Below are 15,317 nucleotides of genomic sequence, written 5' to 3'. Positions count from 1 at the left end.
AAAAAGGTTATTTTCCCGAGAAGCCTTACCATGATACCAGTTTTTATAAGTGTAAGTGAAATAGCATCTGAGAGATGATGGATCGAGTGATAAACATTCAATAAATGAATGAAACCAGAATGGGTCAAAGGTTAATACTATAATTGCTAGAGGATTCAAAGAGCCATTAACATGATGTACATGAATAACAATAAAACTTCAAATACTGGAACACAAAAGGTCATTCACCCTCACATACATCTGCACTGCATACATCAGTCTTACCTGGTGTTACTTCGACTGCATACATCTCCTTTAACATTGCCATACATTACTTAGACTACATCAGCCTTAATACTGCCATACATTATTTAGACTGCATACATCTCCTTTAACACTGCCATACATTATTTGGACTGTATACATCTCCTTTAACAAGCCATACATTATTTAGACTGCATACATCTCCTTTAACATTGCCATACATTATTTAGACTGCATACATCTCCTTTAACAAGCCATTCATTATTTAGACTGCATACATCTCCTTTAACAAGCCATATATTATTTAGATTGCATACATCTCCTTTAACATTGCCATACATTACTTCGACTGTATACATCTCCTTTAACATTGCCATACATTATTTAGACTGCATACATCTCCTTTAACAAGCCATACATTATTTAGACTGCATATATCTTCTTTAATAAGCCATACATTATTTAGACTGCATACATCTCCTTTAACAAGCCATACATTATTTAGACTGCATACATCTCCTTTAACATTACCATACATTATTTAGACTGCATATATCTCCTTTAACATTGCCATACATTATTTAGACTGTATACATCTGCCATAACACTGCCATATATTATTTAGACTGCATACATCTCCTTTAACATTGCCATACATTACTTCGACTGCATACATCTCCTTTAACATTACCATACATTATTTAGACTGCATATATCTCCTTTAACATTGCCATACATTATTTAGACTGTATACATCTGCCATAACACTGCCATATATTATTTAGACTGCATACATCTGCCTTAACACTGCCATATATTATTTAGACTGCATACATCTGCCTTAACACTGCCATACATTATTTAGACTGCATACATCTGACTGCATATATCTGCCTTAACACTGCCATACATTATTTAGACTGCATACATCTGCCATAACACTGCCATACATTATTTAGACTGCATACATCTGCCTTAATACTGCCATACATTATTTAGACTGTATACATCTGCCATAACACTGCCATACATTATTTAGACTGCATACATCTGCCATAACACTGCCATATATTATTTAGACTGCATACATCTGCCTTAACACTGCCATACATTATTTAGACTGCATACATCTGCCATAACACTGCCATACATTATTTAGACTGCATACATCTGCCATAACACTGCCATACATTATTTAGACTGCATACATCTGCCTTAACACTGCCATACATTATTTAGACTGCATACATCTGCCTTAACACTGCCATACATTATTTAGACTGCATACATCTGACTGCATACATCTGCCTTAACACTGCCATACATTATTTAGACTGCATACATCTGCCTTAACACTGCCATACATTATTTAGACTGCATACATCTGCCATAACACTGCCATACATTATTTAGACTGCATACATCTGCCATAACACTGCCATACATTATTTAGACTGCATACATCTGCCTTAACACTGCCATACATTTAGACTGCATACATCTGACTGCATACATCTGCCTTAACACTGCCATACATTATTTAGACTGCATACATCTGCCTTAACACTGCCATATATTATTTAGACTGCATACATCTGCCATAACACTGCCATACATTATTTAGACTGCATACATCTGCCTAACACTGCCATACATTATTTAGACTGTATACATCTGCCTTAACACTGCCATATATTATTTAGACTGCATACATCTGCCATAACACTGCCATACATTATTTAGACTGCATACATCTGCCATATATTATTTAGACTGCATACATCTGCCATAACACTGCCATACGTTATTTAGACTGCATACATCTGCCTAACACTGCCATCCATTATTTAGACTGCATACATCTGCCTTAACACTGCCATACATTATTTAGACTGTATACATCTGCCATAACACTTCCATACATTATTTAAACTGTATACATCTGCCTAACACTGCCATCCATTATTTAGACTGTATACATCTGCCCTAACACTGCCATACATTATTTAGACTGCATACATCTGCCATAACACTGCCATACATTATTTAGACTGCATACATCTGCCATAACACTGCCATACATTATTTAGACTGCATACATCTGACTGCATACATCTGCCTTAACACTGCCATACATTATTTAGACTGCATACATCTGCCATAACACTGCCATACATTATTTAGACTGCATACATCTGCCATAACACTGCCATACATTATTTAGACTGCATACATCTGCCTTAACACTGCCATACATTTAGACTGCATACATCTGACTGCATACATCTGCCTTAACACTGCCATACATCTGCCTTAACACTGCCATATATTATTTAGACTGCATACATCTGCCATAACACTGCCATACATTATTTAGACTGCATACATCTGCCTAACACTACCATACATTATTTAGACTGTATACATCTGCCTTAACACTGCCATATATTATTTAGACTGCATACATCTGCCTTAACACTGCCATACATTATTTAGACTGCATACATCTGCCATATATTATTTAGACTGCATACATCTGCCATAACACTGCCATACATTATTTAGACTGCATACATCTGCCATAACACTGCCATCCATTATTTAGACTGTATACATCTGCCTTAACACTGCCATATATTATTTAGACTACATACATCTGCCTTAACACTGCCATACATTATTTAGACTGTATACATCTGCCATAACACTTCCATACATTATTTAAACTGTATACATCTGCCTAACACTGCCATCCATTATTTAGACTGTATACATCTGCCCTAACACTGCCATACATTATTTAGACTGCATACATCTGCCATAACACTGCCATACATTATTTAGACTGCATACATCTGCCATAACACTGCCATACATTATTTAGACTGCATACATCTGACTGCATACATCTGCCTTAACACTGCCATACATTATTTAGACTGCATACATCTGCCATAACACTGCCATACATTATTTAGACTGCATACATCTGCCATAACACTGCCATACATTATTTAGACTGCATACATCTGCCTTAACACTGCCATACATTTAGACTGCATACATCTGACTGCATACATCTGCCTTAACACTGCCATACATCTGCCTTAACACTGCCATATATTATTTAGACTGCATACATCTGCCATAACACTGCCATACATTATTTAGACTGCATACATCTGCCTAACACTACCATACATTATTTAGACTGTATACATCTGCCTTAACACTGCCATATATTATTTAGACTGCATACATCTGCCTTAACACTGCCATACATTATTTAGACTGCATACATCTGCCATATATTATTTAGACTGCATACATCTGCCATAACACTGCCATACATTATTTAGACTGCATACATCTGCCATAACACTGCCATCCATTATTTAGACTGTATACATCTGCCTTAACACTGCCATATATTATTTAGACTACATACATCTGCCTTAACACTGCCATACATTATTTAGACTGTATACATCTGCCATAACACTTCCATACATTATTTAAACTGCATACATCTGCCTAACACTGCCATATATTATTAGACTTTAAACATCTGCCTAACAATGCCATACATTATTAGACTGTATACATCTGCCTTAACACTGTCATACATTATTAGACTGTAAACATCTGCCTTAACAATGCCATACATTATTAGACTGTATACATCTGCCTTAACAATGCCATACATTATTAGACTTTAAACATCTGCCTAACAATGCCATACATTATTAGACTTTAAACATCTGCCTAACACTGCCATATATTATTAGACTGTATACATATCCTTTAACACTGTCATACATTATTAGACTTTAAACATCTGCCTAACAATGCCATATATTATTAGACTTTAAACATCTGCCTTAACACTGCCATACATTATTAGACTGTATACATCTGCCTTAACACTGCCATACATTATTAGACTGTATACATCTACCTAAACACTGCCATACATTATTAGACTGTAAACATCAGCCTAACACTGCCATACATTATTAGACTGTATACATCTGCCTTAACACTGCCATACATTATTAGACTGTAAACATCAGCCTAACACTGCCATACATTATTAGACTGCATACATCTCCTTTAACACTGCCATACATTATTAGACTGTAAACATCAGCCTAACACTGCCATACATTATTAGACTGTATACATGTGCCTTAACACTGCCATACATTATTAGACTGTAAACATCAGCCTAACACTGCCATACATTATTAGACTGTATACATCTGCCTTAACACTGCCATACATTATTTAGACTGCATACATCTGCCTTAACACTGCCATACATTATTAGACTGTATACATCTGCCTTAACACTGCCATACATTATTTAGACTGCATACATCTGCCTTAACACTGCCATACATTATTAGACTGTATACATCTGCCTTAACACTGCCATATATTATTAGACTGTATACATCTCCTTTAACACTGCCATACATTATTAGACTGTATACATCTGCCTTAACACTGCCATACATTATTAGACTGTATACATCTGCCTTAACACTGCCATACATTATTAGACTGTATACATCTGCCTTAACACTGCCATACATTATTAGACTGTAAACATCAGCCTAACACTGCCATACATTATTAGACTGTATCCATCAGCCTAACACTGCCATACATTATTAGACTGTATACATCTGCCTTAACACTGCCATACATTATTAGACTGTAAACATCTGCCTTAACACTGCCATACATTATTAGACTGTAAACATCAGCCTAACACTGCCATACATTATTAGACTGTATCCATCAGCCTAACACTGCCATACATTATTAGACTGTATACATCTGCCTTAACACTGCCATACATTATTAGACTGTACACATCAGCCTAACACTGCCATACATTATTAGACTGTATCCATCAGCCTAACACTGCCATACATTATTAGACTGTATACATCTGCCTTAACACTGCCATACATTATTAGACTGTAAACATCTGCCTTAACACTGCCATACATTATTAGACTGTATACATCTGCCTTAACACTGCCATACATTATTTAGACTGCATACATCTGCCTTAACACTGCCATACATTATTAGACTGTAAACATCTGCCTTAAGACTGCCATACATTATTAGACTGTATACATCTGCCTTAACACTGCCATACATTATTAGACTGTATACATCTCCTTTAACACTGCCATACATTATTTGGACACCATACATTTGCCTGCATACTTCTGCCTAACACTGCATTACATTATTTAGACTACATACATCTGCCTCAACACTGGGGAGGCATGGGATGGATTCACAATGACAGCAAAGCTTTGTACATATAGTAATCTAAAGAAACTCTGTCAGTGATGGAAACATAAATGGTCATTATCGAAACATAACTGGTCATCAAGGAAACAGAAAATTGTTGATTGTGGAAACACTCATTAATCTTAACTTATTTCAAGGAACAACATATCATAGTTGTATTTTTGTGCATTCAGGAAAGAATAAGATATTACAAACTCATTTTTATGATGAGCTAAATTTTCCAGACAATGTCTGGTTAAACCAATTAAATATATTCATACTGAGAAAATACATAGGATGGGCAACCAAGACAGCCACTCTCTTTAAACTACATTGTGTTATTAAGTAATAAATTCAATTATCAATAGGGTTGGCTGTTTGGTTTCGTTTTAACTTACTATTCAATTAAAATCCAAACTCTGATACTGGTAATTAATACTGACAGTAAATCCGCCTGAAAAAATGCACAAATCAATCGTCTTGCATGTCATGATGCTGCTATGGTCAAATTTCCTATGACTTTGATATCTAATATGTAATCACCCCTTTCATGTTAAAATAACATGTACAAAATCTAATAACAAGTAATGTATGGGAACAAGAGATACAGACTATTTCTATTGGCATTAAATACTTAGCAACAATTGACTATGTGACCCCTGGCTTCTTCTTCCCCAATAATAGTTCAAGTTCACTGGTGAATCTTGTTCAAATTCTCATGATTATCTAATGATGCAAGATTTACCCCAACCCCATAAGAAAAATGACAATTGTGACCTTTACCTTTGACCTCTTGACCTCCACATCAGCTGCAATGTTTCATATCCCATGGTAAACATCTTTACTATGTCTGGTGACAATTCAGCCATGGCAATATTAGATGCTATTGATCTAAAACCTTTAACTATACAGTCATGCACATAAAATGGGAGCAGTATCTGTATGTAATTGTGTTCACATACCTCATTAGCCTTCAATCTCTAGCAGTGTTCCTTCTCCCCTTATGTATTTTTGAAAACAAGGTCTGCATACAATCCACTCGTTAAAGCCACTGACATAGACTTAAAGAAGGTAACCAGAAATTTGATGCAGAATGAACACACATACAGACATTGTGACTGTTATGTTTTGTGACATTATTCACAGGAGAGAATGACAATAATTGATTTTTCTATGCAAAACCTACCAACATTCTTTTCAAATATGAGCAGAGCAGACTTTTCTCCATAAGGACAAACAATATGCTTTGGCTTGAATTGGTGATTAAAGTGGGAAAATCTGTTCTCCAAAGCCTTCCTGTCTTTGATGTCACCAGAGATAACAATGCAACATTTCTTGTCTGTCTGGGCATGGGGGCTGAAAATTGCAACATACTGTTAAGTTTATGAAAACCTCTCAAATAAATCATAGTCATAGTTCTAATTATCTGATGTGCCAAACATCTCAGCGAGTTTTACAGGAATTAGACATTACTGTAAAAGGCTAAGTTATAATAAATATTCCCTTTAGTGGTTTCAGCATATCCTATTGTTTATGATCAGTATAACAATTAATACATGTAGTCTTTAATAGTCTTATTGCTATTGACATTGTGTACATTACCACTGACAATGGACAATGATAATTAGATCTGTGAATATTTTAAGGTTCACAAGTGCAACTAGTAGCACAATTTCAACAGACTAATCTATAAACTTGATTCTTTGCCAAATAAATATTACTGCATATTTCTTATCATACTTCCTTAGATAATATTTAATGTTTTTAACCTGCCTATAGTGATGCTGTATTGTCAAAATGAAAGACCCAGGTTGTATCTAAATCACTCACCCAGTTGACATCTGCTCACAAAGCCAAATGAGAGAGCAGATGGTTGATAAAGCTTAGTTTGTTGGATGGATTTTAGTATTTAGTACTATAGTAATAACAGCTATATTGAATTGTGGATTTCTATCATAAACTTTAAAGATCTTTATTTAGGCAGCATGCTTTCTGTCAAATTTGGTCTAATTCTGCTCAAGGCTAGTTTTGAGGAAAAAAGTCATTAAAGCTTTGTAATACCAGAGGCCATGTTTTGAAATATCTGCATCAAATGGACAAACATGAATCATGGTTCAGTGAGATATTTCATCATGAATTCAAGCACTTTTCAAAGACTTTTAAAAGATGAAAAGTTTCAAGCAATATAATTAACTGTGCATAAATGAAGGAAGAATGCTAATTATTGTATGTCGAGTCCACAAAATATAAGAATTTAATATTTCATTATTAAACATGATGAAATATTTTTGTCAAACTAGGAAGACCATTCATGGAAAACAAACAATGGATGATGCATGAAGAACTCAAAATGCAGGATTATATAGGGTGAAAATAATTAAGTTCATTTGGTCTTACAGCTCATTTTTTGTATCAAATTAACATAAGGTTTTAGTTAAAATCTGACAGGACAAAGCAAAAATACAATGTATGTTAAAACATGGAAGCATACTTGCATGATATACATGCTATGAGAGAAGAATTATTTTTGTCTTGTGTTTATAGTAGCTGGGGTAGAAGGGTCTATCCATTTCTTTTTCCTTGCTAATCCCTTTAAGATTATATCAAGTCAAAGCTTTTATTGAGCTTAGTTAGTCTTAAGTCTTTAAGGTGACAGTGAAAAGGTTCAAAATATCACATGCTCCTTATTCTGTCTTGTTGCCCTCATCTCAACAGTAATTAACTAGGCTTGGTAACAAAGGAAATGGATGCTTACACTGTCTTCCCTGCAAATGATCCTTCAGAACCTGGAGAAAAAAAAATGAAAACACTTACTTACTGTCTGTGTATCACAGAACCGAGACATGCATTCATGAGGCCAGTGGTGTATTATGACCTGATTTGTGAAAGAAAATTGGTAACAATCTGCAAGTGAAACGTAAGAAAGACCCAATTGTGCCTGATCTTGCTTAACTGACTTTTCACTGATCATTTTGCTATGCAAGGTTATGAGGTCTTGTAAGAACACATACAATATGTTACATAACCCAAACAGTTTATCCTATTTACTGATTTTTTTTATTTCAAACATTAAAGTCATAATTTGTATTCACAGCATCTTGTTCAAAATCATCCATATCTTGATGATAATAAATGAACATATACAACATATGACTTCAAGAATAGGAATGGGATCTGCCAATCGGTTGCAAGATTACAGCATTAATAAGCATGGACATTTTATATCAATCTATACATTCTGTACCAGTCTATACATTCTATATCAGTCTAGACATTTTCTATCACTCTAGACATTCTGTATTAGTCCAGACACCCTACAGTCTAGACATTTTATATCAGTATGGACATTCTATATTCAGTCTGGACATTCTATATCAGCCTAAACATTCTCTATCATTCTAGACATTCTGTAACAGTCTGGACATGCTGTATCAGTCTGGACATTCTGTATCAGTCTGGACATTATATATTCAGTCTGGACAATCTGTATTAGTCTGGACATTCTGTATCATTCTAGAAATTCTGTATCACTCTAGACATTCTGTATCAGTCTGGACATTCTATATTAGTCTGGACATTCTGTATCAGTCTGGACATTATATATTCAGTCTGGACAATCTGTATTAGTCTAGACATTCTGTATCATTCTAGGCATTCTGTATCACTCTAGGCATTCTGTATCACTCTAGACATTCTGTATCAGTCTGGACATTCTATAGTAGTCTGGACATTCTGTATCAGGCTGGACATTCTTTATTAGTCTGGACATTCTGTATTAGTCTAGACATTCTGTATCAGTCTAGACATTCTATATTAGTCTGGACATTCTGTATCAGTCTAAACATTCTATATCAGTCTGAACATTCTATATCAGTCTGGACATTCTATATTCAGTCTGGACATTCTATATCAGTCTAAACATTATGTATCACTTTAGACATTCTGTATCAGTTTGGACATTCTATATTAGTCTGGACATTCTTTATTAATCTGGACAATCTGTATCAGTCTGGACATTCTGTATCAGTCTGGACATTCTATATTTGTCTGGACATTCTATATCAGTCTGGACATTCTGTATCTCTCTACACATTCTATATCAGTCTGGACATTCTATATTCAGTCTTAACATTCTATATCAGTCTAAACATTATGTATCACTTTAGACATTCTATATCACTCTAGACATTCTGTATAGTCTGGACATTCTGTATCAGTCTGGACATTCTATATTCAGTCTGGATATTCTGTATTAGTTTGGACATTCTGTATCAGTCTGGACATTCTGTATCACTCTACACATTCTGTATCAGTCTGGACATTCTGTATCACTTTAGACATTCTATATCAGTTTGGACACTGTTTTCCATAATAATGAAACAAATATATAACAAGTCTTTAAGGTGACTACTTCTGATAAATCTTGGCAACATAAAACAAAAGAAACAAAATTAATTGCTGTATTAAAAAATATTGTTATGAAAGAAGCTAAAAAAACACAAATTTCAGGTGTACCATTTGCTGATTGCCAACTAGTCCTTGGAGTATCCTCCAGTTCAATAGATGAATTTTGTTGCACCAAAGGTGGGGAATGTCTTAGAGATTCTATTGATTTTGCTGTACTCACAGGATGATTACTTCTTTTGTTGACTTCTGAAATACAGGAGTCCTTCACTATAGTAGTAATGAACATCATCAGGCCTATGCAAATAATTTTTACCAAGGAATTCATAAGGGTCCTATTAGAGGAGGGTGATCATTAATTTAGGCAAAGATTTGTAATATCAAGGTTTCTTTTTAGCAGAATAATGTATCCATTTTATCCAAGAAACAGACACAGATTTTCTAATATCAAGCTCGTCTCATCAACAAAATGGGTTGTGTTTCAGACACAATTACAAGATTTTCTTTACTGTTCTTACATAGAAACATAATGCAGTACTTTAATTAGGTATGAAAGATCGAGTCATAAAAATTTAATCAAGATTAGAATAGCAGATTATGATTTTGTTCTAGACTAATCTTTCCATGGATAATCTTTCTCCAATAGCTGTTACATGCCTAAAAAGAGAACATTTTCATTCTTAGCACCATCATAGCTTCACCTACACAAATGCACAACACAAGAAATAATGGAAAAGCAATTATTGTTATTTGGGTAGAACTCTGCATTATACCTGGATTTGTACTTGACACGTATGACTACTTATGTGGCCACCATGAAAATTATCAAGGAAACTTAAATCTGCTTACCTCCCTTATGACCTGATTGAAGGTGCTGTAGCTGTTCCTGGAAAGCCTGTAAGAAAAAATTATCATCTTTAAATTGTACTACACAAAGTCCAAGCAGAATCCCATGGCAAAATCCATTTTCTTTGCTAAGCATTTAAACTATCTGAATATACCAATATGCCAAGCTTGATACAAATCTATTGCTATATGGCTGTGAAAACTCTTCATAATCTAATATTAGTATAAAAATCTAAATACTAATTTTGTTAAAGAAATCTGTTCTATCTGACCATGAACATCTTACTGTACTCAAATGCTAAGCTGGTTAAATCCTCATCCCAGGTCACAACATGTGATGATCAAATGTCATATGTAGCTCAATTATGATCCAGCTGTTAAAAAGTAAGTTTTACTGACTGACACTTGAAAATTCAATGAATGATGACCACCCATACATTTCAAGAATCAAGTGATCTTAATTTTTATCAAATATATTGGGACAATATAAAAATAAAGTAAAAAGGGTCTTTATATTCTGCATATAAATATAGAGAAGGTTGATTGACTTCTTTTCTTATATTTAAACTTTTCCTTTATTCAAAGAAATCTGAACAAACTTTCACTCTGACTTGATGACTGGCACACCGTATTGATCTTTTCTTAATCAGTGTCAATTTATCTTGCTGTTTAAACATGGAAAAAGATCAATTTAGACAATTAAATTCCAGCTGACAGCCACTTTTGTTAATAAAACAACCCCAATAAAAATAAGAGCAAATTCTGAATTTACAAATCATGTAATGACTCAGTCATGAGACTGAATTTACATACTTGTTTAATTTTAAATGCAAGTGTACTGCAAAGCCATTAAATTCATGGGGCTAGATTGTTCTTTCTGACCTGGATATATGTTGTTATTTCATTGATCACAAGAACAATTTATTTCAAATAAGAAAAAATATGGCATGACATCCTTTCTATAATATAAATCTCAAGTTTAAGTAACCCCTCCATAATCCTGTGGTTGGATGTCAGAAGAAACAGTACAATATATTACTGAGAACTTGTCAGGGCTGGATCAGGCCCACCCCCACGCCACTAAAATAAATGTACACACACAAACATACAGTCTCTTGTTACTTCAAATTTTATCATCATTTTATTGTTGCGCATGTTTATTGGGTATTATGCACACTTTCAGTAAATAGACACACATATTTTTGCTTTTGTGCCCTTTTGAGGAAAGTCGGGCTCTTTTAAAATTTTGGGACCCCCCCAGCACAACACAAGACCTGCTCAAGCCCTGCTTGCACATGTGGTTACTATCAGAACTTGTGCAATATTGTTTCACATCAGTAGAGTATTTATGTGATTTTGTTTTAAAATGTCTGATGTCTATCTTTCGTTATTGTTCTTTTCACTGCAGAGTGAAATAAAACTAAATTTCATATGACACATAACAAAGTATACTGTGCAAACTCCAACAGCAATAAGTAAAGGAATGCATCTGGACATTTCATTGATATATTATTGAGAATTTTGTTTCGTTTGATCTAGAGGACTCTGTAATAGGCAGTAGAAAGGAGTAAACCATTTTGAGATGAATGTAGAGACCAAACTTGGTATTATACTGCTACACATAGGTATTTTATTTGCGTAAAGTCATTACAACATGTTAGAAAAATGTAAATATAACAGCCATCATTTTATTGATCCAGAGAGCGAGAGAAAGAGAGATGAGGAATCAATCCCATGTCTTCCACTTAATCCATTCTAGCTGCAAAGCAGTATACCTCATAAGGAAACCATTGAAAATGGCTTCAATGTTTTGGTTTATGTTTTTTTTGTCTCATTAGCCAAATGCTCCAATATTCACCAAAAGGAAACTGTATTGAAATAATTAAACATCTTAGATCTATAGTATGACTACGCTGTTTCCATATGAATGATTAGTTCTTTTATCATGAAAAAAAACTTTTTTTTATTTTTCCTTACAGGAAGGAACAAATAATAGGAGACATATGGATGCAACCATGCAGAATGCCTTAAATTTGTTGAACATTTAAGATTTGACAATTTTCAACATTATTATTCATTTCAACAATGCACTGAGAATTAGATTAAAGGAACAATTACCAAACTTTTGCTGTTAATGACTGGACCATAATTAGAGGTGTAAAGTACAACGTGCCAAGTCAGATGGTTTTTGTGATAGAAACGCACCTTTCCCATGCTGAAATTGATATCATCTTCAGTTGCTAAAATTGTATAACACTGCTTACAATAGTCACAGTCTTTAATTCTAAAAAAACATTCGCTCAAATCAATTCTTTATTCGGGAGAGACCATTTAAGTTTCCAAAGGGTCATATTATTTGAAACAAATTTATCTTGTGATGAATGAAATAATATAAACTTTGCCTCAATTGGAAAGAACAATAAATTAAATGACCAGTCCTATACAGTATAAATGCAGTCAGAATTGAACTAAAGTTCATAGCTGTGTACATGTATATTCAGCCTCATTACTTTCCAAGGACAAAACACCTGGGTTTTTTTGTCTGTGTTATATGTATAGTGACCTTCTGGATTCCCCCATTTCTGTTTTACCTGTTGTATATTTTTGCAAAGTAATTTTTCATAATGTTCTGCAATAACACAGAATAGTATTACATTGTTTTCTCAAATTATATTTTCTTTGTAACGGAATCCAGTTAAAATTACAAAGCAAGACAATTACATAATCAAGCACTTCTACTTTTCAGAAAATAACCATCTACATACCTGATAAGCCTCATTACTCTTGGGATGAATGACAAATTTTACTTCTTTCAAGGATGTCTTTGGCATGGACTTTTCAAATTCCATTACAGATGTAAGCATTAAATTTGCTACCATGTCTTTTGGGTAACCCAACCATCCAGTACCTATTGCAGGAAATGCAATGGACTTATATTTTGATTTTGATGCTTGCTGCAGGCACTCTGTCAAAAAATGTTGAAAAATCTGCAAGAAATAGAAAATTACAATGATAAATATTAAGTTAAGTTTTTAAGAAAATATATATAATAAACAATAGCTGTGACACTTTTGATACCCACACAATACATACAGTCCAACCTAATTTAATGATGACAAATACAAAATTATTTTATTTTATAGTAAAACATGAGACTCAAATGGTTTACATAACTTAGCAGCTCACCATTTCATTCATAAGGCTTATTATATTTTAACTGATAAAAATCAATTGAAATGTTTTCCTCCATAACAGTAACAATGTCAGTCAATCAGATGCAAGTATATCATACTAATATAAGTAGATCTTAATAAAAATTGAACCTATCCAAAAGCTTGATACTATAAGCTTATATTTCAAGTTTGATCAAAATTTTACCAGAAGTATGACTTCCAGAGATATAACAAATTCAGGCAATCAGATGGAAGATCACGTCTTTAGTATTTGAAAATTTTGCTTACAACTGAACTCATCCAGGTTTTTAATGACTGAAACATACACTCCAAGTGTGATCAAAATTGTATCATAAACATGGCCTCAATAGCAGTAACAAGTAGAGGTGAATATATTAATCAATATATAGAAGTGTTGATATTTTTTTCAATATCATTACCCATATCAATACAAGAGGTTAAGAATTTATATAAAACTACTTACATGACCTATACAAGGTACTTTAGTCTTCAGCAGTCAAGAATAATTACTAGTCATTTGTCTTTTTATTCTTTAAATTAAGAATTCATCTGAGACAGCCATTGTAGGCACATGCACTTATTTAAGTCAGTAGCAAAGAAAAACTATTGACAACACCCACTTGCCTTCTAAAAGTTAACAAACACAATGTACTCACTCACATGGTTTGAAAACTGCATCCCCAATTCCATGCTAATTATTTTATCCTGTCAGCATGCTCAGCCACTGGTAACATATACCAACATAAAGAGGACGGCCAGATATGTTCCGCATGGATGATTTAAATACATTACTGATCCTTTAATAACCACTTTTATTCCATGTTTCACTGCTGCTTCAAACCTTCTCTACATTGTCAAATGAGGACTAAACTTTTGATGTGTTATGCAGTAAAATATGTTATTATATGCTCATTTTTCCACCCCATTAACTTTACATTGTCAGAATCATTCAATATTCCCCGATACTGAATGCGTGCAACAATACACATATAGCATTCCCGTGAATAAAGGAACTACTTTCTATTGTAAACAAACAATGATGCAGATGCACTTTTGATTTGTCAACAAATGATATATACTCGCGTAAGAGGTTCTTTACGTTGTGGTTGTTTAAATTTGTTTCTGAATGCACTAAAACATGTTTCGTGGACTGCAATAAAACCAAGCTGTTTTGGCACATTCCACGCTGATACAATGTTACGGATTTAGGCTAGCTACATTATATAAAAGACGGAAGATTATGTCTTTACAAATAACATACAAGTGACAAGGCATATACTGTCTTCTTTATCTGGTGATAAGAATGGCAAAATA

The 15,317-nt window shown here is 33.8% G+C and overlaps 1 protein-coding gene across 1 annotated transcript in view; it reads right to left on the bottom strand.

The window, feature by feature from the left end:
* The window catches only part of LOC149795851 (uncharacterized), an 85,307-nt gene that overhangs the window by 44,154 nt on the left and 25,836 nt on the right, over positions 1-15,317 (bottom strand). The window contains exons 7-11 of the mRNA XM_089963866.1: positions 13,575-13,796; positions 10,813-10,858; positions 10,075-10,212; positions 8,315-8,345; positions 6,746-6,915 (exon numbers count right to left, since the gene is read on the bottom strand). Coding sequence (XP_089819992.1) covers positions 6,746-6,915; positions 8,315-8,345; positions 10,075-10,212; positions 10,813-10,858; positions 13,575-13,796 — 607 coding nt within the window. The remainder of the gene's footprint in view (positions 1-6,745; positions 6,916-8,314; positions 8,346-10,074; positions 10,213-10,812; positions 10,859-13,574; positions 13,797-15,317) is intronic.

This window comes from Sinohyriopsis cumingii, chromosome 7 (genome assembly GCF_028554795.1).
Source record: "Sinohyriopsis cumingii isolate HCF-2022 chromosome 7, ASM2855479v2, whole genome shotgun sequence".
Lineage (NCBI taxonomy): Eukaryota > Metazoa > Mollusca > Bivalvia > Unionida > Unionidae > Sinohyriopsis > Sinohyriopsis cumingii.
This window is presented reverse-complemented; position numbering and strand designations above follow the sequence as displayed.